This window comes from Colletotrichum abscissum, assembly GCF_030869225.1.
Source record: "Colletotrichum abscissum strain IMI 504890 chromosome Unknown Scaffold_20.1, whole genome shotgun sequence".
NCBI lineage: Eukaryota > Fungi > Ascomycota > Sordariomycetes > Glomerellales > Glomerellaceae > Colletotrichum > Colletotrichum abscissum.
Window position 1 is genome coordinate 27,217 of NW_026850099.1, and position 24,844 is coordinate 52,060.

General features: G+C 53.6%; 6 protein-coding genes across 6 annotated transcripts; 4 read left to right on the forward strand and 2 right to left on the reverse strand.

Annotated features, from left to right (window-relative positions):
* Positions 1 to 84: 84 nt before the first annotated feature.
* CABS01_08623 (RNA recognition domain-containing protein) lies at positions 85 to 1,238 on the reverse strand (the record flags this gene model as incomplete). The annotated part of the gene is made up of 2 exons (XM_060541982.1): positions 85 to 1,150; positions 1,219 to 1,238. 2 exons carry the CDS (start codon positions 1,236 to 1,238, stop codon positions 85 to 87), a joined length of 1,086 nt encoding a protein of 361 aa, XP_060400872.1.
* Positions 1,239 to 1,655: 417 nt separating this feature from the next.
* CABS01_08624 (TOM7 family protein) lies at positions 1,656 to 1,986 on the forward strand (the record flags this gene model as incomplete). Its single annotated transcript, XM_060541983.1, has 4 exons — positions 1,656 to 1,682; positions 1,749 to 1,795; positions 1,852 to 1,880; positions 1,946 to 1,986. The coding sequence occupies 4 exons, from the start codon at positions 1,656 to 1,658 to the stop codon at positions 1,984 to 1,986; spliced, it is 144 nt and encodes a 47-aa protein (XP_060400873.1).
* Positions 1,987 to 2,721: 735 nt separating this feature from the next.
* On the forward strand, positions 2,722 to 3,921 carry CABS01_08625 (uncharacterized protein; the record flags this gene model as incomplete). The annotated part of the gene is made up of 3 exons (XM_060541984.1): positions 2,722 to 2,734; positions 2,895 to 3,011; positions 3,077 to 3,921. Coding segments are annotated over 3 exons (975 nt in total), but the record flags the coding sequence as incomplete, so codon positions are not given.
* A 6,213-nt stretch (positions 3,922 to 10,134) lies between these two features.
* CABS01_08626 (uncharacterized protein) lies at positions 10,135 to 10,371 on the reverse strand (the record flags this gene model as incomplete). The annotated part of the gene is made up of 1 exon (XM_060541985.1): positions 10,135 to 10,371. The coding sequence occupies one exon, from the start codon at positions 10,369 to 10,371 to the stop codon at positions 10,135 to 10,137; it is 237 nt and encodes a 78-aa protein (XP_060400875.1).
* Positions 10,372 to 15,699: 5,328 nt separating this feature from the next.
* On the forward strand, positions 15,700 to 16,002 carry CABS01_08627 (uncharacterized protein; the record flags this gene model as incomplete). The annotated part of the gene is made up of 1 exon (XM_060541986.1): positions 15,700 to 16,002. One exon carries the CDS (start codon positions 15,700 to 15,702, stop codon positions 16,000 to 16,002), a length of 303 nt encoding a protein of 100 aa, XP_060400876.1.
* Positions 16,003 to 22,637: 6,635 nt separating this feature from the next.
* CABS01_08628 (uncharacterized protein) lies at positions 22,638 to 24,314 on the forward strand (the record flags this gene model as incomplete). Its single annotated transcript, XM_060541987.1, has 5 exons — positions 22,638 to 23,267; positions 23,322 to 23,492; positions 23,546 to 23,599; positions 23,655 to 23,828; positions 23,883 to 24,314. 5 exons carry the CDS (start codon positions 22,638 to 22,640, stop codon positions 24,312 to 24,314), a joined length of 1,461 nt encoding a protein of 486 aa, XP_060400877.1.
* Positions 24,315 to 24,844: the final 530 nt, after the last annotated feature.

Sequence of the window (24,844 nt, forward strand, 5' to 3'; positions counted from 1 at the left end):
CACCAAAGCAGCGCTTTTTTCTCTTTTTTGTAGTTTTACAATACCGCCAACGAAGGGCGATCTCCTTTTTAAATTCATGTCTCTTCATCGGCGGGGGAATCCAGGGGGGTTGAAGCCCGGAGGAGGCATGAAGCCTGGTGGCGCGGGCGGTGTCCCAGAAGCTCCCGGAGGAGGCATGGGGAAGTTGGGAGGGGGCGCAGCGAAGCCTTGCGGTGCGGGAGGTCCGCTTGGCGGGCGGAAACCCGGGGCACCCGGGTGGAAGTCGGCCGGGTTCGTGTAGCCGCCTTGCGACTGTGGCGGCCGCGCCGGCAGACCAGACGGCGCGGGAGGGAGTACGGCGCCGCGGCCCATGCCCGGCCCGCCCATACCTTGCGGTGGTGGTACGGCATTGTATTGCGCTGGTCCTCGCGGCGGAGGCGCGAATCCGGCTGGGGCTCCTGGATTTGGGACCTGGACCGGCAGGCCGTTTGAGGGGTCGAATCCGGCAGGGGCAGTCGGCGCAGCGGCTGGGGGCGGGCCGTTGAGGAAAGCGGGCGGTACGGCCTGGATCTCTGGGACGATGTTCCTCTTCTTGGCCTGCGCGGCGAGCTCACGCTCCGCAGCGTCACCGTGGCGCTCGCCCTTGCCGTCCTTCTTGAACGCATACTGGACCGAGACCTCCTTGCTGAGGATGTACTGCATGTGCAAGTTGGCAATCGCCGCGTCGGCGCTCTCGAAGTCGGCGTAGGAGATGAATCCGAAGCCCTTTGAGTTGCCGCTGTCCTCTCGCGCGACCTTGGGCAAGTTGACGAGCGGGCCGAAACGCGAAAAGGTGTCGTAGAGGATCTTCTCGTCCACCATGCTGTCCAGGTTGCCCACGAAGAGCTCCGCGCCGACCTCTGCCTGCTTCTGCTTGTCCGCGCTGGCCTTGTTGACGCGCAGGGACTTGCCGTAGAGCTTGATGCCGTTCATGACGTTGGCGGCGTACTCTGCGTCGCCCGGCGTCCGAAACTCGACGAAGCCGAAGCCCTGGTGGTTCTGGGTGACGCGGTCGCGGGGCATGTGGATGTTGTGGATGGGGCCCATCTGGAGCATGACTTCGTACACCATCGCCGGGGTCGCGCGCTCGTCAATGTTTCCGATGTAGATGGTCGCATCTTTGTCTTGTTCCCTGTGTCGCGCGTCGTGGGTTAGTTGCAATGTCCTTGAATGCTTACTTGGGGCCAGTTTGAAGCTTACCAATGCCTGTTTTGTGCCATTTTGAATTTCTAGCACTCTCAGTGCCCTCTTCACGATCTATAGACGATACTCGTAAGATAGGTTGGATCGTCAGAATACGTGAGGCGAAAAGTCGTTGGTCACCTTGTACCATAAAGACCTGGAAATTTTGGCCTCGAGGTTCAGTCGCGGTTGAGCTATGTCGGTACGTACCTTATCGTACAGCGCAAAGGTCGATAAGCCTCCCAGCGCGGTTGTTCCGGCGGCTCCACTCGATGCGTTTTTCCGGCAGACGAAGAAAAGTTCAGGAACAGCTTCCAGCGCATCCACCACCAGCTCCCTGACGCAGCGACGACGATACATCCACGAACACCCAGCGACGACGAAGACCGCCATTACGCGAACCCGCATTGATTCAACTTATCAAATACCGTCAACGTCACATTCCATCCGTCAAGATGTTTGCCCTCTCCGAAGAGTCCAAGGTGCGACAACGCAACGATAGCTAGATCACGTCGCATGGAGTTGGATCTAATCATTGCATACTACAGGAGCGCATTGGCAAGATCATTGAGATCTCCCGTATTGCCATTCACTAGTATGTAGTCTCCTGTATTTGACGAGAAACGAACCCAGTTACTGACCTATTCGCAGCGGATACCTTCCTCTCGTTCTCTACCTCGGTACGAATGATTGATGCTTCGATTCGAACTACGCCTCCAACAGCGAAACTGACTATTCTTTGCAGGCTACACCCGCAGCGAGCCCCGTCCCGCTTTCATCCGGTAGGCAATACTCCAAGACGCGCGAATATCATGGAACATCGTAACTAATCCTTCCCCAGCCTTATTTCTCCCCTCTCTTAGACGACGCGTGTCTCAATATCGACTTTTTGTACAACATTAGGCTTGCGAAATTTGGATGCTAGCCAAAATTTGGGGGATGACACACCGGATCACTGACAATGGTGATGAGGAAATGCAGGCCGCGGCTCCGGCGCATTGTACAACTACATATGTAATCAAATGAAACCTCTCTAACGATATACTCTTCTTTGTTGTACGCCACTGCGAATGGTCTGGCAGCGCGGACAACAATGTTGGGGGGAATGAGGTGCAGTCAGCGGGCTGTCAATGAACATTCGGGTAACTGGCGCATTTTTGCTTAATCATACGCATCGCATCTGATGCAGCTTCTATTCAACCAAGAAGATATTCCCCTGACGCGAATGGCTAGTGCCTGTGAGTAGAGAAGACAGAATACGTAGCTGAGGACTCAGGCGGACGTCGACGAGCTTTGCAACTGCGCTTCAGAACTGTCGCGGTCTTTCCATGATCTTGAAGACTAATAGAATGAACACATTAAAACAATCTCATTTATGGGCATTGGGAGCTGTCGATATCCTGCCTACCTTACGTCTGGTCACAGCCTGCGAAAGGAGGTTAAGTGTGGCTGAAGCTCTGGAAAAGTGACAGCGGAGCCGCAATTTAATGAGCTAACATGACGTATGAATAATCATTCAGGCGCATTTTTCATGGTAAGCTGCAGTCAAGCCACACCAACAATTCACCAAGCTACTTTTACACAGCTTCCGACATTTGAGCTTGGCCGAGGTCTCTGCAACCGGATGCGTGAGATCGCAGTCACGTTTTCTACATAGAGCAATGTGACAGAGGCCCCTCTTACTTCTATGTCAGAAAGCAAAAATGCGGGCATCTCACCCGCTCTGGTCGAGTCCGTTGCCGGTCTCTCGGCCGGCTCGGTTGCGACTTTGGTAGTTCACCCGCTTGATATCGTGAAGACGCGGATGCAAAGTGAGTGAAGTGCATTGTCTATATCTGAAAATCACCCAGAAGCAGTCGCTGACAAGGAAGCTTAGTTCACCGGAGCGCGGCCAATCCGTCAGTGTCGCTGACAACCATGTCTCTCATCCGCACGCTCACACAGAACCCGCATCCCATCGCCTCCCTCTACCGCGGCTTGACGCCGAACCTCATCGGCAACGCCTCAAGCTGGTCCGCCTTCTTCTTCTTCAAGTCGCGCGTCGAGCGGGCCATCGCGCTCTGGAGAGCCGGCTACATGCCGCTGACGAGCGGCTCCGGTGCCAACGCCCGCAACCTGACCAAGGAGTACCTCACCACCCAGGACTTCTTCGTGTCGTCCGCGCTCGCCGGAGCGCTGACACAGGTCCTGACGAACCCGGTCTGGGTTCTCAAGACGCGCATGCTCTCGTCCGACCGCACCGCTGCGGGCGCCTACGCCAACATGTGGACCGGCGCGCGGCTGTTGTATCGCTCCGAGGGCCTGCGGGGCTTCTATCGTGGCCTCGGCGTCAGTCTGATCGGGGTTTCGCACGGCGCAGTACAGTTTGCCGTGTATGAGCCCGCCAAAAAGATGTATTTCGCCGGAAGGCAGCGGAAGGGCGACAATGGTGGGCGGGTGAGCAACGAGGCGACGGTGGTCATCTCGAGTGTCTCGAAACTGGTCGCTGGGGCTGTGACGTATCCCTACCAGGTACTCCGGAGTCGACTACAGAACTACGACGCCGATGAGAGGTTCGGACGGGGTATCCGGGGTGTTGTGAAGAGGATTTGGCAGGAAGAAGGCGTCAGGGGTTTCTACAGAGGCCTTATGCCGGGAGTCGTGAGGGTGATGCCGGCTACATGGGTCACTTTCCTTGTGTACGAAAACGTCAAATACTACTTACCACAATGGGCGGAGTAGGCTTGTAATGATAGTGTCGGAATAATAGATACCATTCCAGAACGAATATGTTGCTATTGACGAGAGTGAAGATTCGATGGCCAAGGCTAAGATCGTGCGTGCAATTTCAGGGATGCCATCTGGTCTGCATAGTTTTAGAGTCTACAAAATAAGAAAGATGATAATGAAACGGCAGCTTCTGTGTCTCTCGCAGCCTTGGACGTGGCCAACGCCTGTGTCCTCAAGTTTGCTATTTCATCCCACATTCGCTCATACTTGTAAGTACGGAGGCTATTTCGTTGCCAGCGGCAATAAGAAACGCTGAGGTCAACTGACATGTCAGGATAGCCCCAGACTTGCTTCCCTAAGAGTGTGTATAAGTTGCTCTGGCTTATGCAGCACACTCGAGCAAGCTTCGTTCCGTTGACGTTACCTGACTGCTCAACTCTGGGGATTTGCATTTTTATACGTCTGCTTTCTTGACTAGGCCATGATTGTGAATTGACTGAGCATGTAAGTCGCAAGAAGAGTGAAACTCTTTGCGCAGACCTGGATTGCTCTTCATCACTCCTCACCGTCAGTGGTGCCTCAAATGCTTAATGGCCAGTCAAATTCTGTTGCATCTTCGTTTCACGTTCCGTTTCGTTTCATTAAATCTCATCCGTCATATCTCTTGGTATTCGACCGCTCCTGCTCCATTGAATCGTCAAACAGAGCTGTACCATCAAATAACTCAAGTAATGAAGACAAGAGGATATAGACGAAACAACAGGCGTACGTTCTGCTCTCACAGGCCTCAATCTTGTGCTTAGATGCACTACGTTATTCTGGTTTGCTTGATGCTCATCACACCAGCCGCACTTATATCAGCTATGCGAGACGGCTCAACAGATGGCTAAATTTGCGATGATCTTAAATCACTGTAGCTACATGTTCTTTGATACATCATTAGAACCAGAAGAAAGTCACGCTTAAGTCAAGAAGTCAGCACAACTGATTTGTCAGTGGTGAATGCTGATGGAATATCAAAGTTGAAACGTGGACCGAAGTCACTGGAATAGGGGCTGCAAGGCGGTCATCGACCTCCTTACTCCATGAGTGATCCACTTTATGAGTAGTCTATGTTCAAAGGCTTCCAAGCATAAGCTCAAGATCAAGCTCAAGGCTCTGTCTGAGTGTTCTTGCATGCCAGAACCAAAGCCTCGCTGAATGAACAAGCCTAGAGGAATGTGCCATCGCCTCGAGGCTGGTTCAACGAGCAACGTTGAAGAACACTAAGCCGCTGCCAACAAGAAGACACCGATCCACGATTCAAAGTCTCACACGTGGCTTTCCATACGCCGCTGCTATCGCTCTGTGTGACAGCATGTTGTGCTTTTCGAATGTGCAGAAGGCCGGTGAGGGGTTTCGACACCAGGACAGCCTGTCTGATCTCCCCCAAAGCAATAAGACCACAGGCACAAGCATACAGAACATGGCGAATCTTTCCTTGAGAATGACACTTGTCCGATCTGATCATGTCGTAATCCAAAATACCAGATCGCAGAAGCCATCACTGCCCAGCCTTCTCTTCGAACCGAAACCTACGCCTCCTATCCCATTTGTCTCTCAAGGCTCGGCACACAAAACAGTAAAACCACACATCCCACGCCTCCCAGCGGGCGCGGCATTCGACGTCCGAGACAGACAACTCACTAAGACAACACAAGGCTTGCTATACCCCCCCTACTCAAGTACCTCCTTGCCTCGGAATCAGCGCCCCTTTCTTTACGAGACACTCGTAGCAGTGTTCCAGCTCTGTTTTTTGCTCCTTTTCCCGCGTAGCATGTAGGTCCTGATGAACAAATACCGAACACACCACCACCACCACCATCTCACCCTGATATGGAATGTTCCGTCTATCCTCCCGGCCCCCCGTTACCCCCTCAAGCCACCCAGAAGTCACGAGGGGACGTTTCTCAGTTCTCAGATGTAGGTACGGGTACGTAAAGAAAGAGAAGAAGCAAAGAAAGGCAGGAGCGTAGATGAGCGGACGAGAAGAGCCGTGAGACTTTTTGACATGTCACGTCCGGATCCCAGCGGAAAGGGAAGCCGGCAGATCCCACAAAGGTCATCCATCCATCCATCCCGCCCAGCCAGCCAGCGATGGTCCAGCCAGCACACCACTTCCGGTAAATCACCTCACTGACGCGCGCCTCGATCGCCAAAAGGTACCTGATCCCACAAGTGGTGAGATGGGGAGTAGAGGGGGGGCGATACGGATATCCAATCGTCGGCGAGGGGAGGAGGTCCTTCACTCTTCACCCCCTGAGGCTTCTCTCCTGCAGGCCTCTCTTCTTGTAGAGCGGGAACTTTGGAGAGGGGACAAGATGGGCCCCTTTATGAGGTCCTTGTCGGATTTGGCCAAACGTTACACGTACATCTCTGCGTGGTCTTTTCCCACATTTCCTCTATCCCCTCCTATCAGAATAGCACCCGCGGCATCGTGGTACGACAAGAACACGAGAACACAAGAACTTCTGAAAAAGAGGAGAAAAAAAGGAAAATAGAACTGTAGTCGGGACGGGAAAAGGGTCCAAAGTGCAGGATCTCATGGTGAACAACTGTCAATCTCACTCGCACGCGCACATACACACACGCACTTATGAATACCGACGCCTGCATCCACATTCACACACTCTCACACATGTGATGTACTACCGCTCCTTCTTCCAGGAACAAGTCTCGAAGGAAATGGAGGGGGCTAGGGCGACGGGAGCAGCGTGGAAAGAAAGGAGAGGTGCCGGCACGTTCTCCCATCTCCCGCCATGGAGACCAGATAGCCGATGCTCTTCACTGCATCGTCAACTAGGGAAATACCTTATCTGGGATATATCTCAACCTTAAGCGCGGAACTCCCCTCTTAAAAGGCGGGTAGACAACGTAACGGTTACACAAAGAAGCAGCCATCAACCTACCCATCCACCACAGATTATCCACTCAGAGCCTCCCAAAACACGTTCAGGCTCAGGGCCTCATCCCCCAGATGCCTAAATGGCTTTTCTCTTGTGAAGAGAGTAATCACGATTGTACCTATCGGACAGTCCCGAATCTGCGACTTAGCCATCATTCTTCCTCCGTGCCGTCCCTCCCATCTCCGATCCCAGACATAGGGAAGAAACAGGCCACATCTCGATTTCTCATGCCACCGCGGTTCACACTCAACTGAGCCCCCTTTGCCCACACAATCTCTCCCCTCCCCGCCTTCCTCCGGCCACCATGTCTCTGGAATCGTGTCTCTCTTTTCTTACGTCTCACAGCCTTTTCCCACTTGCCACTCCCACACACACCCCTAGCTACGCAGCGTACCCAGGTAATCTTGTCTCGCTCGCAGCCTACCTACCTGACTTTTACGGTCTTGCAACTCCCTCACGCTGTTCCACCGCCTCTTCTTCAAGACATAAGAACACTCACCAAAAGAAGAAGAAACCAGGGTGAACGGAACGCAGCCCACACAAGGACACACACTACACCTGAGCGATACATCCCAAGAGACAGGCCTCACTCACTCTCCATCTGAATCAGAGTGGCACCGTTGTTACAGGTCACAAAAGGACACACCAGAAAAACCCGCACGTTGGGTTTTTGGGGTTATCCCAACGGCCGCGGATCAGAGGTCCCGCGCTCCGCGAGGTCGTGTGGGCTGGGCTGGAGCTTTCAAGCAGGACGATATATGACACCGCGAGGAAGAGGTGGGGGGTGAGAAACAAGAACAAGATTACAATGATTGATGACTACGGTCATGATGATGATGATTCTGAAGAAATGGAGAAAGTGCAGATAGGACTTCGACCGTCGACTACCCAAAACATCCGTAAACTGCACGACATCTCTCGCCCCCTTCATCCCCATCATGCTCCTCTCGTTACTGACCTACTCCTTGCCCATGACTCCATCTCTACAGGACCTGCCAACGTGTCAAACCTGCGTCTCTCCCCTTCCCCCCATTGTGCTCCTCCAACCAGAGCCACAGGAACGGAAGTGCTGGGCAACGGCATCGCAGCTACCTAAACCGCCCCTCAAGCCCACCTGTTGCCCACGTATACCGTCCGAAGTCTCCAGTACCGGGCCCTTGAAGCCCAGAGTCCAGCCCGTGAAGTCGAGGAAGCGGTCCAGAGCAGGTTCAGCCAGCCATTCACGGTTTCAACGGCTGCGCTCACCTCTTTCTCAGCATGTCTCCCTTGCTCAAGGGGAGGCAAATAATCCCAAAGAACGAATCACAAGGCCATATTTAGAACCCCAGAAGTGTGTCCCGGGGCTCTAGCGTGGCAAAAAAAAAATACATCCAAGGTAGTATCCGCAAGGGGGTTTGGTGGGCAATGACGACAGGCGATAGGCTGGAGAGAGAGGGCACAGAGGGAATAAAGGGCTCAGAGGAGAGAGGCACAGAGGGGAGAGGCACCAACGAGGGGGGATGAGCAGAGCTTTTCTCCTCGCAGCTGCTCCACGCTGTGGTTGACTACTAGACGTTGAGACTTTGAGATGAAAATGGAGCGCTGCGTGGTTTGCGTGGTGTCAGTTGCGGCCCCGAACAAGCATCACCCCTACTCCGTCGCTCAGCTCTGTTTCCCGTGTGTGCACGGCGTGTACGGCGTGCCGTGGACCCCCATCTTTTCTTGTTCGCTCGCCCGCGCCTCCTCCTCCTCCTCCTCCTCCGACTTACACTGGAGACGGCGACTACGGAGAAAAAAACGCACGCGCTTGCCGTTCGTCTCGGTCATGATCGTTTGCCCCTCCTGTCCCGTTTTTGCGGGAACCGATATAGTCCACTCAAGCATGGTATCCCCTCCCATCGCGCGCCTCGAACACAGTAACTTTGTGCGCGACATTTTGAACCCGACCCAACCGTAAGGGTCATATTGGGCGGTGGGAACAACAAGAGAGCGGAATAGAAAGCGACAGAGACAGACAACTCAGAGAGCAAAAGGGCGTGAGTCATCTGATACAGACTTGTTCCAGTGCCGGAGCCAATTGTCATCCAACGCTCGCAAGCTCCCGGATCCCCGCAAACCGCACTAAGATGCGCAAGACATAAGAGAGGCCAGAGACAAGAGTTGAGCTCGTCCAAAATGACGAAAGGAAAAGACATGTGGTTTCCGCGTCACTATCAGAGTTTGCCACGAGGGCTCGGACGATGGCACGACGGGTATCGACAGGTAGAACCAGAACCCAGAATCTCAAGGGACGACATCGAACAAAGGACGCTCAGCGGCTTTGCTCGGACGTCGTCGTTGTCGTCCGTCTCAAGTGATACCCCCTACCTGCACCTAAACCTAGCTCTCGTCTGTATCCCTTCCCTTCCCTTCCCGGGTATCTCCCCCTCCACGCGTGCGTGAGTGCAACGACAACGTTGGAGAATCTGGACCCGAGCACCGAGCAACGTCGCATATCTAGTGTAGCAAGCGCCCTCTGGCCCCCCCTTCCCAAAGATCATCAGGAGTTTACGCTTTAGTTCAAGTCGTCCCGTTAGATCTCCTCGTGTAACACGGTAACACCACGAGGGAACCACTTGAAGACTGAATGAGGATAAAACAACAACCCAAAACATTGGCGACAATGGGCCCGTCCTCGGTTCTGTCAAAGTTACGCACAGAAGCTGAGCGTCTTGAGTCTCTCTCTTGACCCCTCCCTTCCCCTTTCAAGACTCGAGGGGCGCCCCGAGAGGGTCACATTGAACCGAAAGTCAACAAGAACAGGAACAGGGGCAAAAGGCGAAAAGAACATCTTGATAGGGCGGGGCGGCCATTCGCAATGACATCGTCAAAGAGGATAGCGCGAAAAGAGGATTGAAGAGCCAGGTAAGGATAAAGAGGGAATTAACAAGAAAAAAAAAGTGAACAATGTGATAGAAGTTTCCTCGCTTGGACCTCTGTTGAATTGCTTTCTGCTTTCTGCAGCGCCGCGAGCGCAGCAAAAGGTGTCGCATTGTCAGTCCTCACCTGCATTTACACTGCCCTAGGATCGCGATCTCCTTCTGACCTCTCTGATGACGGAGGGTCGCACAGTGGGGTTCCATAGCCGTGGGTTTTGAGCAGAAAAGAATTTTGGGTGACGGGGTTCCCAGTCTGAACCTGGATGAGAGGAAAGGATTGAAGGTTGTTGGCCCCTCTTCCTCCGGGTTGGAAAAGGAAAAAAGAGACGACACACCTTAAGCGAGAACGAGTCAAGGTTCGCGTGGTTGGTGGTTGATGGGTGCTAGAGCCTGAAGGTGGTATCGGCGATGATGGTTCCCCGTCCGTTCCTCCCGGGTCGTGGAGTGGACGACGACGAACAGACGACGATGCCAGGAAGGGGGGCCATGGGAGGTCGAGATCCCGTGTCGGGCGTCGCACTGATGTCGCCCATCGGACCCGTCCACGGCCGCCGGATGCGCCTTGAACTAGCGACCTCGTCCGCGAAACCGTAATCCCCCCCGCCGCCGCCCCTCTTCATCTCGTGCCTTTGACCTCTAATAGGGGTCTGGACCTATACGACCCCGTCGGTATCGAGTAAGATGTGTGTACCAAGCAGCTCAGTGAATGATCGACCGCCATGTCGGTTGATCGTGCTTCAGTGACATGTCAGATTTCCCGATATTGTACGGAACCGCATTCCATGGGAATACACGGTACGCAGCATCCAAAGGACCACAAAGCTCCGTTGCGGAATCCCAGAGAGCTGAGTGGCTCGGCGCAGAGATGCTGGATTTGGAAGCTGGGCCGCGATCAAAATGGAAGAGCTTGCGAAATGTTGGTCAGGGCAGATCTCAGCCCTTCAGTCATATCTCACATTTCTCCTGCATCACACAGGGTGAAAATGTGAGGGAAGAAAGCAAAAAGGCTGTCATAATCGGAGAGAGCCCCACCTATGTGCCGCTGCCCACACAAAGCGCGCACACACACACATCCCACAGACTCTTGACAAGAGACGAAAGAGAGCTTTCAGAGCCGAGATCTGGGCCACAGTCCACTTCCATCGCTAGACTGACCAGGATACTGGGAGCTTGGACTCGGGTTTGGCCCTGGCTTCTGTGACGCCGGGGGGGAGGGATCCCATGTCGCATAGCTCCCAGCTTGTCTGGTTTGGTTCCCTCAAACTCTTGAGGACGTCCCCTCCCCGGTCACCTCGAGCACCCGGCGATCCAGCTTGGTCTCGGTTAGGAAAAGTGCGTAGATCACACTCCCAGATGCCTGCCGGTGGGGTCGGGCGATGTGTGCGCGAAAAGGCGGCTTCGCATATCGCATCGTGATGCTTGGGATTGAAACATTCCCATCCAAGCCCAGTTTGCGCGACTGGATGAGGCTGGCCCACCCTAATACGTCCATGTCGTCGGCTGACCTGCGGCTTTGATACAAGGTTATCCCTTCGACATCGGTCAATCGACAGCGGCTAGTACTTCGGACGAGGCTTCCGGCTCCCATAAGTCTTTTCCCCCCAAAACTACAGCGCACCACTCGTGGGCTGTCCACATAGAAAATTGAAATATCTCACATATCGACTGCTTTGTTAGTGGGTGTTCAGACACTAGATACTCAACTCCTGCTTGGACTCGTCAGGGATACCATCACTTACCATCATCTCTCACGCCCTCTCGAACGAAGGTCCCCTCAACATAATCACACGCCGTATCACATCTCATTTGGCGGCCTCGCAAGAGGAGAAAGCGAGTCGAGTCTGTTGTTCCCCTGCCAGATTACTGATGCCACCGCTGATTCTGATTTTTGATGCTATACCGTCCGCACGAATCATCATGTCTGTGAGAAATATCCGTAGTGAATAAGCTCTCGGAGCAGCGACCATCGGCATTGACAGTCTCCAAACCCAGAGATTTTGCGCAGCCACATTCCAGAGGTCTAGCGTCATGTCGCCCATCGCGCGAGTCGATCAGATCTCGGTGATGTGCAGAGAGTTCTACCGCTCCCTAATTCCCATTGGCCGCGAATTGGAATCCTGCCACTCTGAAGCCTCAGCTCATAGATCGGCAGTGCCGCGATCTGGCGAGGCGGGCCTAGGAAGGGTGTGGGTTGCCACAGTCTTGGGATTCGTAGGCAGGTGACCGTTTGTGGTCAAAAAGAAGCGCCACGAAAATGGCCTCTCTGTCAGAGTCCAAGTCAGAGTCAGAGAATACCTAAGCCGACCGGCTGCCCATATTCCCTCGTGCAAACCTTCATACGGCGAGGTGCTTGAGTCGAGACTCCCGTGATCTGCCCCAGCCCCTCCCTGCCCACTGGAACTGCTACCATCGATCTGTGGAGAGATCAGAAGAAGAAAAGTTGCCATCGTCTGCGAATGGCCGAGCGGCGGAGTCGAGCCTTCAGATGCCCCTTGCAGCCATGGGCTCAGGAATGTTCAAGTTTCGGTGCGTGCAGATGCACCGATTTCAGGTCTGCCCGTCGTCCCCCGAAGAGTCAAGACCCGTCTCAAGCCCCTGGACCCTGATCAGGGCTTGCTGGCATGCTGGTAAAGCTGGTAAAAGTGGCCCACAGTGCCTCTTTGCCTCAATCAATCATTGCGTCTTCTCTCGCTAACAAGCCGCCCAGCTGTCATTCGAGTGATGTAAATCAGGGGGCCTTGTTGACAATTGTGATCACAGCGCGGCGCCTTCGGAGCATACCGGTGCCTCAACGGCCGTGAGCGTACCACTCTAGAAGGCGGTGCCGGTATTACCATGTTTCAAAGAGGCTCGAAATAGAGCGGAACCACGAGATGGAAGGTTGACAAGTGACTTTGGTCATTATGATGAAGTTGTTTGAGCGTCTCGATCCGCCTGGCAGTCCATCTCGTTCAATATCAGGCCCATAGAGAGAAGTTCTTGTGGACTCTCGAGATAATTTGAGCCTGTCAGATAGCGATGCAAAGTGGATGCGTCGTCTTGGAAGCTGAGGCCAGCATCTGATAAGTGACATGAGCCCAGGTTGAGTTTAACTTGCGAAAGTAAGGAGTTCTTCGTTGCTGAGGAGCCTTGGAAGCGTTCGCTCCAAGGTATTGGTCCGGCTCAGCCATGACGCGCCTCTTTGTCCGTTCCCTCAACCCAAGCTGTACAGAGAAGAACCACGTTGCCTGCAAGAGCCGAAGTGGCCCTGTCCTGGTTAGCGGGTCGAGCACCCTGCTTCCCCGGTGCCTAGCAAGCCCATTCTGTCATCCATGCGGCATGACCTGCGCTTCTCCCGACCAAGTTAGGTAGGAAATTTGGTAAATAATCTCAAAAAGTTGAGATGTGATCGCAAAAGGCTGAAAATTTGCCCTCATCCACACCGTCCCTCATCAGCGGGTGAAGGGGACACAGCGCGATTGCCGATGGAGAGAACGGAGGGGTAGACGAGCGCCATCGGAAGACCAGACGGTATCTGATTTTGTTCCTCTTCCGCCCGTAGAACCCGAAAGCCGCGCGGTAACCAAGGCAAGGTTCGCCTTCAGCGCATCAGTCAAACAACCCCCCCCCCCCCCCGCGATGCTGAGGGTACTGGGGAACCTCTAGTTTCGTTAGCATCTGCAGTGGAGGTAACCGTCCGGAGTACAAATACTTGCGTGTGTGATATGGCGTAAAACCCGTCGTCCAGGTCTAATATCCATGAAACACCAGTCTTGTGGCTTTGTGCAGAGCGTTTCCGTAAAATCCAGTCTGGACCAAACTTCGTTGTACGGATTCGTCTGAGAAACGGCCCCTACCAAAGGGGTTCAACGTCTGCTGGTGCTTAGTCAAATGGCTGTATCTGTAAGGCTGAGATGAGGGCGTGCAATGTCAATTTCTCTTTCTTGTCTTGCCAGGCCAGTCCAAGTCATCAAAAGTCCTGGTGTGTGTGAATGGTCGTGAGAATTGTCCATTGCTCAGGAGCCCCAGAGTTACCCGCCAGGAAAAGCAGGGAAACGCCGCGCTCCCCGAGAGAGCCCCGCGAAAATCCGCTGGAATACCAATGGATGAGCCTAGGCCAAGTGGAGAATACCTCCTGGAGCGATGAATTACACTGGAGAAAATTGTCTTTTACGGTCATGGTCGCGAGAGTACGAGGTGAGGTCTTTCCATACTGAGAAGCGGCGCTTATTCCAACGAGTTCTCGGCCGTAGCATATCGTGTTGTTGTAACGTCCGAAGCGTCGCACAGTTTGGCGAAACCCTGTCCTTTTTCTGCAATACTGACCGCTTCACGGACTATGCAGAGTGTATCAGTCGAGGTTGCTCTCTCAAAAAGATACCGGACTCAACGGAAATGACAATACCCCATTATGGACGCTGGAGGCCCCTGAAATTCAGGTGTTCTTGTTAAGCTTCACCATTGCATAATGTCTGCCTCACGACAGGAAATTGTTGCAGAAAAAGCTTGGTGCCGAACACTTCGTACGATGTGTCGGTTGGAAGCCGTCTGTGAAAGTCAGCAGCCACAGAGAGCGGGACGGGTCGTTAGGACGATGGATAATGATGAGCTGTGCCATTCTGAGCTTGACAGCCGCCAAGTCGAATGCTAAGGTGAGATCCGGCGAAGTTTAAGCCTATTTGGCCCAATTTTTGACTTCAGTCGTCCGTTGGATATCCCAACCTTAGCCCCAGCGGCATGTCATCGTAATTGGGACTTCGTCGCTCCCCTAGCACTCTAGCTGCCAGCACCTGTCACCAGCCACACATGTGCGCTTGGTGCGCTGTGCAGCGCCAGTACTACATTTGGCAGCGGCCAATTCAGCGAACCAGGATATGAGAAATACGAGGGGAGGGGGAGGAGGAGGAGGAGGGGGGGGGGGCCGTTTGACAGGTCGTGGGGGCGGCAAATAGTTAGCTGCTGTCATCAGCTTCGGGACTGGAAAGCCCGGGGTATTTCGCCCGTAATTGTCCAGTATTCCAATGAAGCCCTGGCAATGTCAGTCACTGATAAATCAGCAATGACGACTGTTTTGAAACGAGACCCTTTCCAGGGGGAAATGAGCCCTCTCAAGGTGGCCAGGGCAACGGTATTGCACTTCTGACCTGCATCAGGTCGAGAAGAAGCGGCATTCTAGGCATTCTTTTCATCCCATCGGCATATCGCCTTCCCCGACCATCTAGCCCAAACTATGGCGGGATGGTGTTTCGCCGCTAGAAGAGTTTGTCGGTCCTTCTAGGTGCCGGCACGCCTATGGGCGGGCGATTGAGCATCCTCGTGCTTGAAGCCTTGAATGTTCTTCCGATGGCTGCCCGAACGGGGCGAAGTTTCAATAGTAATCAATCCCGGCGCAACACCAACGATGGAACCTGGTTGGAACTCGGGAGGCGCTGGAGGTTGGTCTCCTTACTGTGCCCAGCTATTCCCAGCCTGGGATATAGCCCGCTGCCCGTATGACTTGCCGCTCCCGTGGCTAAGGTAGTGTCACCTACAATTCCGTCTCTCTGGAAAGTTGATTGGATCGTTGAAAGGAAAGCCAGAGTGTCTTTGGCAACCTCTAAATGTCAATGGCAAGGAACTTGGTAGTCTTGATGGCTGTTCCAGCTTTCTGAAAAACTCGTCATCCACTCGGAATTGGACTAGGCCGGAAAGGCACATCTGATCTGTCGTTTTCTTCAATTGTGATTCTGCGACTCGTTTCCGCCACTAGCCCCTTGCTTACTATCACATTGCCATTATCCCTTCCGGAAAGCGTTCCTGATACCGGCCAGCATGTCGGGCACCCAATTTCACCGAGGGTGGTTCAAGCCGGGGGATCGCCCTTCAACCACAGTCCTGGGACCTGTGCACGGATCGCGGGAGCCCACGCCTGCAGCTTCGCTAACCCAGTTCTGGTTGGCGTACTGCCTGGGTCACCTCAGCTCGTCGTGATGCTGGCTGCTGGCTGCTTACCTTGCTGCCCTACCCTGCTGTGGTACCGTTTGCCCAGTGCCTCCATACCCGACGGTATGGATCGTGATGCATTCTGCATCTTTTGCTGGGGTTTCGAACCCAGCGATTGGGTTCAAGCTCTGAGAAGGATAAGAGTTACAGCATCCAGATCGCCAGCTTCACTTGACAGGCTTATTTCGGGAGGCCCTTGCCAAATGTTGGAGATGGGTCCCTTGACGAGACTGCATTGCCAGGCTATTCGCTTGTTGAACCGTGAGCGTCGCCGTCAGCTGGAAGCCTAAAGTTGTCATTTAATAGATGTTGATGCCCGAGACTCAACAAGAACAATAACGACCAGGTCTGCAGGTCTAATTCATACTCCATCCGATGGGGGGTCAATCAGTCCTAGAGGTGCGTAGCACTCATTGAACTCATCTTTCTATAGCGTCTTCCTTCGCCATGCAAAGCTGTTCAGTAATCCGCAACAACCCTGGCAGTTGGTGGGGTCTGGACTCCTAGGAGACGGTGATGTTTCTGTGCTCAGCAAGCTGGAACCCACCACCCTAGCAATATCCTACGCAAAAGTCAGTTGTCAACTGTTGCATCCACTGCCTAGTTGCCTGTCAAACCTTGCGTGAAAATCCTCGTTAGCTACGCAACTATGCGTACCGCTTCTCGTCATAGGCCACGGACACGACAGGAGAATAGCGATGGCGACAGGGTAGCTCATCGTTTGAAAATGTGCGCGCCAATGAGTGGCGCGAAATCGGTGCATCCAAGCCACGAATCGGTTATGGCGACGTTGTCACCTACTCACCTAGGCGATTGAGGTTTGGCAGTTCTCGATTATGTCAACCAGCATTCAAGCCAACCGATGATGATCTTCGTACTGAGCGGACATCCCCCCAAGTGATTCATCTGTCGGTAACTCGTAATTGGTAGCCATCTGAGTGGATCAAGTCGTGTGTCACTTTCGCGCTCCGTGATGCAGATGTGCGGATGGCCGATTACACGCTGCAGTACGTCCGTAGTGTCCAGGAGAATGAAGGTCGCAGGTGAAGTCCTAAGTCGTATTGCAGCATCAGCAGTGTGTGTGCCAAGCCCGCGGAAGTCTCTCCAGACTCGATTGGTCAGTGTGAATGTGATATGTGACAAACCGCATGCGAGCCTTGACACGCGGGTGCTACAATGTCTGGATAGGAGAACTAGCCATGGTCTCACGGAAGGGTTCGCCTGTGAGCGAATAAATGGATCTGCTAAATGACTTTGTCCTTGTTTGAGACTGACCCGATGGGGAAATACCGAGAGTGTACCGACTGCCATTGTGACTGGCAGAAATGTGATCCGTCAAGGGGTTGCACATTCAGATGCTTCCAGTATTGAAGAAATTCTCTCGAGTTTGATCCACTTAATTCAGTGGTTGAGTGGCTGAAGAGCCTCAAGAAAACAGCGACAACGGGAAGCTGGGCTCTTGAGTCTCAGAGTCTAATTGGATCCGACTCATCGGCAAAGCGGATATGGCAAAGTGAGCCTGTTTCTGAATGCCATGGTTTCGTCTTGCTTGCTTTTGCCGCGGTGCCGTCAACGGGTGTGGATTGCACCCAAACACTTTTGCAGTGGCTACGGAGTACCAGCGTCACAACTGCTTTCGACACCACTCTCAATGTCTCTGCATGGCTTGCATAAGGCCAGGTCCAGTGCCGAATATGTGACTCTTGTGCAACCCCCGCAGTAGATTGTCATTGTGCATGGAGTCGCGAAATGGTCCATGAAAACAACGGTCTAGAGCTTACACAACTCCACACCTGTCGGATCTCGAAAAATCGAGTCATCAGAGTTGCACCGTTGCCACGCCTAGCGTCCTGTAGACAACATAGCCTCATATCGTCTGTCATGTCCGCGAAAGATAACCGTCGATGGCGGCGGCAGTGGGTTGGCTGGCTACTCCCCAAATCGTTTCGACCAGGTTTGCGAAATTCCTTGCGTGCACTGAATTCTTCAAACGTGCGTATCTGTAATAATGGTCGTGAACAACGCGTATTCGTAGAGGACTCGATGCAGGCCGGAAAAAAGGCGCTGGTACAGAACACTGCTGCCGCACGTGGAAACAAAAAAGCTCGCAAGATCCCTCGGAGTGTCGCCGAGACCAGGAAACAAAGAGAGAAGATTGAGTTCGCCTCCAGTTGCCTAATCATGTGTTCACATACCAAACTGGCTTAAAGTTGGATATGTCAGATTCCAGTATTATCGTGATGCAGCTGCGAGATGGGCCGTGTCGCGTAATTTTCCAGAGTGCGGGTCGGAAGAGTTGCGCAACTCCTGTCGCTGCGACGTCAGGACACCTCGAGTCTTGAGCCGGCTGGCAAACACATGGGGCTCTGTGATAGAGCCAATCTGAGATCCATGATCGCAGCGTGACCCCGACAGATCGCAGGGCCAGGTGGAGAGTAGGGGGCCACCGGGGACCACCGGAGGCAGCACATCCCTGAAGTTCCGATTATGATGCTGAGTTGCGAAAGACAAGGCACAGCACTGCAGTCTCTGCCTTCCTTTCCCCCTGTCATTGCAGCTCGGAGGTTTTGGCGATGCAAAAGGATCATCTTTTGAGGTGCCATCATTCGACCGAACCGCCGTTCCCACCCGTCGTGGAGACTGTGTAGCGTGAGGATTCTCAAATCGTCAGTCCAGCCGTAGGCGGCCAACGCCGTAAACGTAATCATTGGTCCATTTGCCGAGAGTGAGAATTCGAGTCTCAGATCCTCACGGGCACTGATGAAGAGTATAGAGGTTCGACCAAGCAGATAGGTAGTGACAAAGTTGACGATGACGAGATGTCCAAATCCTTCTCATGGTGTCGACGGTCGTCGACTGTGGAAAATCCGAGTTTCCTGCTCCAGCTAGGAACCAGGAGCAAGTGCGCAAGGTAATTGTTATGCCAGTCTAGTCATCAGATCGTAATGAAAGATGTTTTCTTCCGAAACTGGCCCGGTTGTTTACGGGCGACAGGAAGGGTACTGGGAGTACGGCCTTGCGGTGGCGCCAAGCCGGTATAGCATACTGGGGTTGGCGGGTGTAGAGAGCACGGAGACGTTCGAAACGGACGGAGAAAAAGGCATTGTTGCGAGCTGTCAAAGCTCGGGGACGCCATGGGTGTTGACTGTGCCTGTATCCGTATGGCGGGTGAACCTCTGAGGTGAGGTGGTAGGGTGGGTACAAGCCACACAGCCCGATGCTCATATGGGACATTTAAAATGAGGCGGGAGGTGGGAGGCTCAATACGAGGCGCTCAGCAGCCGTGATCGATAGTATCCGTAGCCCGAATCGACATCGACATGGTTGAATCCCGTGGTTCGCAGAAGCCTTACGTGTGCGAATAGGTGGCTTGCCTTCCTAGCCCTGCAAAAAGCTCTTTGGCGTTGCCCTGTTGGCTTTGGATTGGCTTTGGATTGGATTTAGGAGCGTTCGTTCTCGAGACGACAGGGCTGAGGTAATGCCGAACAAAGAAGCCCATGGCGACGATCAAGTCGGTGCCTCTGAATAGCATTGCCAATGACAGCAGACAGGCAAACAACGGCCCCGAAAAACGAACGATTCTCATTTGGCGGAGCTGGGCAGAACAGGGGTGCCATGTTTGCTTGCGCCGTCTACCGCAGCACGTAGAGAGTGTGTACTATGTGTGCCTGGCCTGATCCAGACACGCAGCTTCCGATGGTGAGGTTTCTTTAGGAAAGCCGTGGAGGGGGACGAAAAAAAAGTGCTGACAGATTGGTGCATGAACGGAGGATTTCAAACGTGGCCAACAAGCAAACGGAGGACAGCGGCCCAGGGATCAGGTAGGTATCCACGAAGTTGAGAGGATGTGTGTGTGTGTGTGTGTGTGTGTGTGTGTGTGTGTGTGTGTGTGTGTGTGCAAGTTCATAGCGACGGTGACATGTCTGGTGCAGAAACTGGTGGTCCAGAATGCCCAGATTCTCGGCTGTGGCTTCGACGCCAGAGTCGCAGTCTTCAGACGGTAGGCGAGGACTGTAGACGACCCGTCCCTGTGTGATTCTGTGCCTGCCTCTCGCACTCTTTCTGCAAATGCCACTGGCTAGGCGTAAGAATAGGGAGAGGGAGGAACTAGGTGATGGAAGAAGCCGTCGATGACTTCCCATGGTGAGGTTCCTGAGCACCTCAGGTAAGGACAGGGGAAGAGGCAAGGAAGGATGTTGATGTGATCCCATATGCCCAAGCACCAGAGGTAGGGGACCTGACGGGAAGCTTGGGGCAAGCCGCAAGAGCAGCTCGACGTTGAAGGGGGGGTGGGAAGGCAAGGAGGGGTGAGGTTCCCGAATGTACCCACACAGCACTTGCACGCGCGTAAGCTACCTCACTAGTGTATTTTGTACGTACCTAAGCTAAGGTAGGTATGATGGACTTAAGGTACGGTAATGGACATTGGAAGGTAAGGCAGCTGCGAATAAGGTCAGGTAACCACTTCCTACCATGGGTGGAAGAGGACGGACGGTGCTCCGTACCTGACCTTATGGTAAGGTAGGTACTTGAGTACCTTAGCAACATGAGATGGGGGACAGAGTTGACGGTACGTACCTGCCAAGCCTTAGGTAAGGCTTCGGGAAGTACGTACCCTTGAAAATCTCCCTATTCCCCACTCCCACGGCTGCAGTCAAGTGCAGGGCATGTCGCAGGCCGCAGGCCGCACCGCAGGGTGTGGTATCCAACTTCACAAGTTCACTTCATTTTCAACTCAACACCCCGTGGGAGCACCAGCACACTCATTTCACGCCCCCCTCTTTCTGTCCATAGTCCATCCATACCTGCGGAGGACTCCATCCTCCATCCCATGGTACGGATACCAATGGCACGTCCCTGTTCTCCTCCTTCTCCCTTGCCGTCAGTCCCGCCCGCCTGCACGAAAAATTAAGAATCCAGTGGCTAGGGAATCCCTGTTCCATAGTCCGGCCCTTTCTCGAGACTCGAGAGTCTCACTTGGTCTTGAATGTCTTGAATGTCTCTCTCATGGCTGCCAAGCATTGGAAGCAAGTCTCCGTTTCTCACACTCACCTCACTCCTGCATCCGTATCTCAGCTTGACCAGTCTGCTGTGTCTTGCCCAAACTCCATGTATTCGAACCGGCCCGGTAGCTTGAGGTACTATCAACGCTCGCTCAATCTTTATTCTTGACCTTCGTACCTGTGCCTGAAATCTCTGCTTGCAAAGCCTCACTGGCAAGACCCTCGTCGTCATTACCTTCAAGATCGACCTCAGCTCGATATCACCCTACCACTACGATACCTTGTTTACGCACCAAGACCTACACCTTCCACCCGCCTCACTCTGCAAAGTGTCAATCCTTGGCCTTGCTTGAACTTTGAAGAGTGTACCTGGCATGGTACCGATGACCAGCTCCCACATTGGCTACCTCCATCTTTCCGCCATCGTGATCGCTATCATGAGATCTGGTCCGTAGGTCAGGTAGTCCGTACGGATACCTGAATCCATCAATATCTCTGTCTCTTCTCATATTGTCTCGACGCTTTTCGAAAAGTTCCTCTGCCGCCATCCCCTGCTTCGCCTTGCCTTCCGGCTGCAATATCGACCTCCCGGCGATCCTAGCCTCTCATGAAAAAGAAAGAATGGCGCCCATTTGGGCAGATCTGGTCTACACCCAAGCCGCATGTCGCCATGCTGCACGTCCACTTCAAGAATAAGCAACAACGAATCGAGGCCACAGCGACCTGGCCGAGGACAAGGGACTGTCTTTATTTGAGATTCCCACCTTATGCTTGTTTCACTCTCTCACCATTCGCCTGCCTATCCTTAACCGCAGACAGTGATGAGATGAGCTCTCCTGCGAACTAGTCCAACTGACGACCTGTGAGTTGCCCCCTATGAAGAACTCGTCTTTACCAGAATGTCTTATTTCTGTCTATTCGAGCAACCGAGGCTCCTCCTTTCGATTTCTACGCAGCGCCTCTATCCAGATAGGCATGCCTTCCCCTTGTCTAGTCTGTTCCGAGGTTCATTCTGTTCCTCGATCGGCCAGCCGTTGTTCCTACTTTCGCCTCTAAGAGAACTTCAACGCTGCTCATCGCAGGCGCCTCCATCATCTATGAGGGGAGACTAGTACCTAGACCCAGAGAGAGAGAGAGAGAGAGAGACATGAATGCATCCTATGCCGACCTCTGAGCTCAGTCAGTTGCAGGGTATGGGTATGACGCCTCTTCCCATTCCCATTCCCCCCCCCCCCCCCCCCTGAGGTCGACTTCCCAGGCGCCCCTCCCCCTCCCCTCCTGTACTTGGCCACCCTGTACAGCAAGAGCAAGGTCTCGTCCTCGTCCGCGTCGACCGGGTCGTGGCCCGCTTAGTCGCTACCCCGGCTTTTATGGAAGTCCTCCGTGTTGCTCGTCGTGGTGGGGGTCCATGATTTCCACAAACTCTCCATGTTCTGGTCCTGGCCTTCAACCCTTCTTTTTTCCTCTCACCAACCCACTGTCTGGGTCCTTGCTGGTTTCGCTTTGGATGCATGTATATTTAGTGCTGAGATCTTCGGGACCCAAATCCAGTCGATTGGCTTCCAGGATTCAACCCCGGCTGCACATCCGCTATCCCCTCCCGCACTTTATACCACGAGTCCATTCTTGACTCTGTCCCGAAACTACATCTACCCGCCTCCATCCTCCTTTCTTTCTCGACTTCTTGCCACGAGAGATCACAAACACTCAACATCCCCCCAAGCAGTCAACGCTTTACCTCTGCCCTTTCTTTTTGGCACCAACCATTGATCCATCTCTTCCATCGTACTCTACACACTCCAGACACAAGGCAGGAGTCAATCAACTTTGGCATTGGCTTACCCATCACCTCGTGCTGATTATATCCAACAACCACACTTAACGCTGCCAACCTACCGTTTCTTCATTCTGGCTTCGCAAAGATGGCCTTGACGGAACAGACAGCCCCGCCCCAGGCTTGGGGTCGCTGGCAGCAGCAGCCTGCCGGCCATGACTACGCGATGATGGATAACACAGCGTTTGTGCAGTACGACTCGAGAGCGGCTACCTCTGCTCCCATGAACGGCACTGTTATCTCTCCGCATTACATGGTTGGCTCCCACTATGGTGTCGCATCTATGCCGGCAATGGGCCACCACTGCCCGACCCAAAACCACTTCGCATATGCTCAGTACGATTCACCTCCGGCCAATATGAACATGCCCTTCAGACTGCCAGCGCAACAAGAACGATCGATCATGCCTGTAGTAGCCCCAGCGCATGAGGTCCCGCGAGCCAGCTCCTACCCTCAGGAGTCACCTTCGGGACAGAATGACCGACACCGCAGCCCATCCACCCGAAGCGAGACGAAGATGAGCAACCCAAAGACGCCCCACCCCCTCAACACCAAGGAAATCAAGTTCAACAAGCCCACGAGTGCGGACCCAGTGAACTTTACCACTGCTATCGACACTCTCATGAAGGCGATCCAGAAGAGGCACGACACTGAGGATATTGTCAAGGGCGTCCCAGAGACCGAACAGGTTGTCAAGCCGGAGCCTAGATCTCCCAAGGTAAGACCCGATTCTGCGTCCGCTGGCTTGAGTGACTGAGCTGACGATGTCCAGCCCGAACCGACCCCGGCTGCTTCGGCCCCGACACCCTCGACAACGACAGACTCGTTGGATGCTCCCAAGACCAAGCGTTACGTCTGTGACATTGATGGCTGCGGTAAAAGCTTCTATCAAAGCACCCACTTGGACACTCACAAACGCGCCCACACCGGTGAAAAGCCATACGTAAGTACACATACCTAGTTGAATGTGATGTGGATGACGCTGACTGTTCGCAGAAATGCACTTGGCCGAACTGCGAGCGAACCTTCTCGCAACCTGGTAACCTCAAGGTTGGTTCATCCGATTTGAAGCAAACACAGCACGGCCTCACTAACCATCCTACAGACTCACATGCGCCGCCATACCGGCGAGAAGCCCTTCCGCTGCGAGCAATGCAGCAAAGTGTTTGCCCAGCGTGGCAACCTCCAGACGCACATGGCCACACACACTAATGCGAAGCCATTCGTCTGCAAGCTCGACCAATGCAACAAGATGTTTACCCAAAGAGGCAACCTCAAGGTGTGTAGAGTCGGGGTGACTTATCTTACGGCCATCCAGCTAACTTGGCATCAGAACCATCAAAACAAGTACCACGAGAAGACCCTCATGGAAATGACTGACTGGATTGTCTCCATTTCCGATATTGACGGCTTGTCCGATGACCAGCGAGAGATGTACTGGTACTTTGCCAACCTCTACAAGAACAGTAACAAGGGCATTAAGGGCCGTGGCAAGGACCGCAGGGTCAGCAACCGTGTCTCGAAGTCCAGGACTGCTCCCTCATCTTATCCGGTCAAGCGCGTGCCCAATCCCGCGAGCCTCGCAGCATACAGCTCGAAGAGGCTGCCTCCCCCGGAACAGTACATGCAACATCACCAGCACGGCTACGAGGTTTACGACACGGATATGGATCAGTCCTCGAGCGCAAGCAGCCCCAGATATGATGGTATTCCTCCTGCCTACCGAGATCGCATGTACCACCAGTCCAGCCATGCCATCTACTAGGGGCCAAATCGCAACCAAGCGATCCCACGCACATACGTCAACGTTTCCCAACACACGAATACACGACCGCGAATCACATCGAGTATATACCACAAGAACGGAACGGAGTAAAGAAAAGCAACATTCGGACGTGCTCGACAAGGCTTGAGACGAAGCAGTCCATTGGAAAACAAAATCGAACATTGATCCAGAGCGTCATTTCTCTCGCGGTAATTATTGGGTTGAGGCGGCTGTCTGAACAATTTTCTTGTTTTGGTGTTATTTCCTTGTAGTCGTCGTCCACTTGTTCAGCAAGGCGGTAATGATTGACTTTTGTATCTTCCCTTGAATTCTCTATACTGCGGTCAAGGTTATATTACTTAAGACGGGGAGTGTACGAAAGTTTCGAGTCCTTGAGCTGTTGAGCGGTTTCTTTATTCTCAACTCTTCCGAGACCCGAAACTCGGGAGAGGTGAACAACATTATTTACACGTAGGCGGTGGCTTTTCGCCAGGCATTTTGGCCTGTGAGTGGACATACATCAAAGAGAG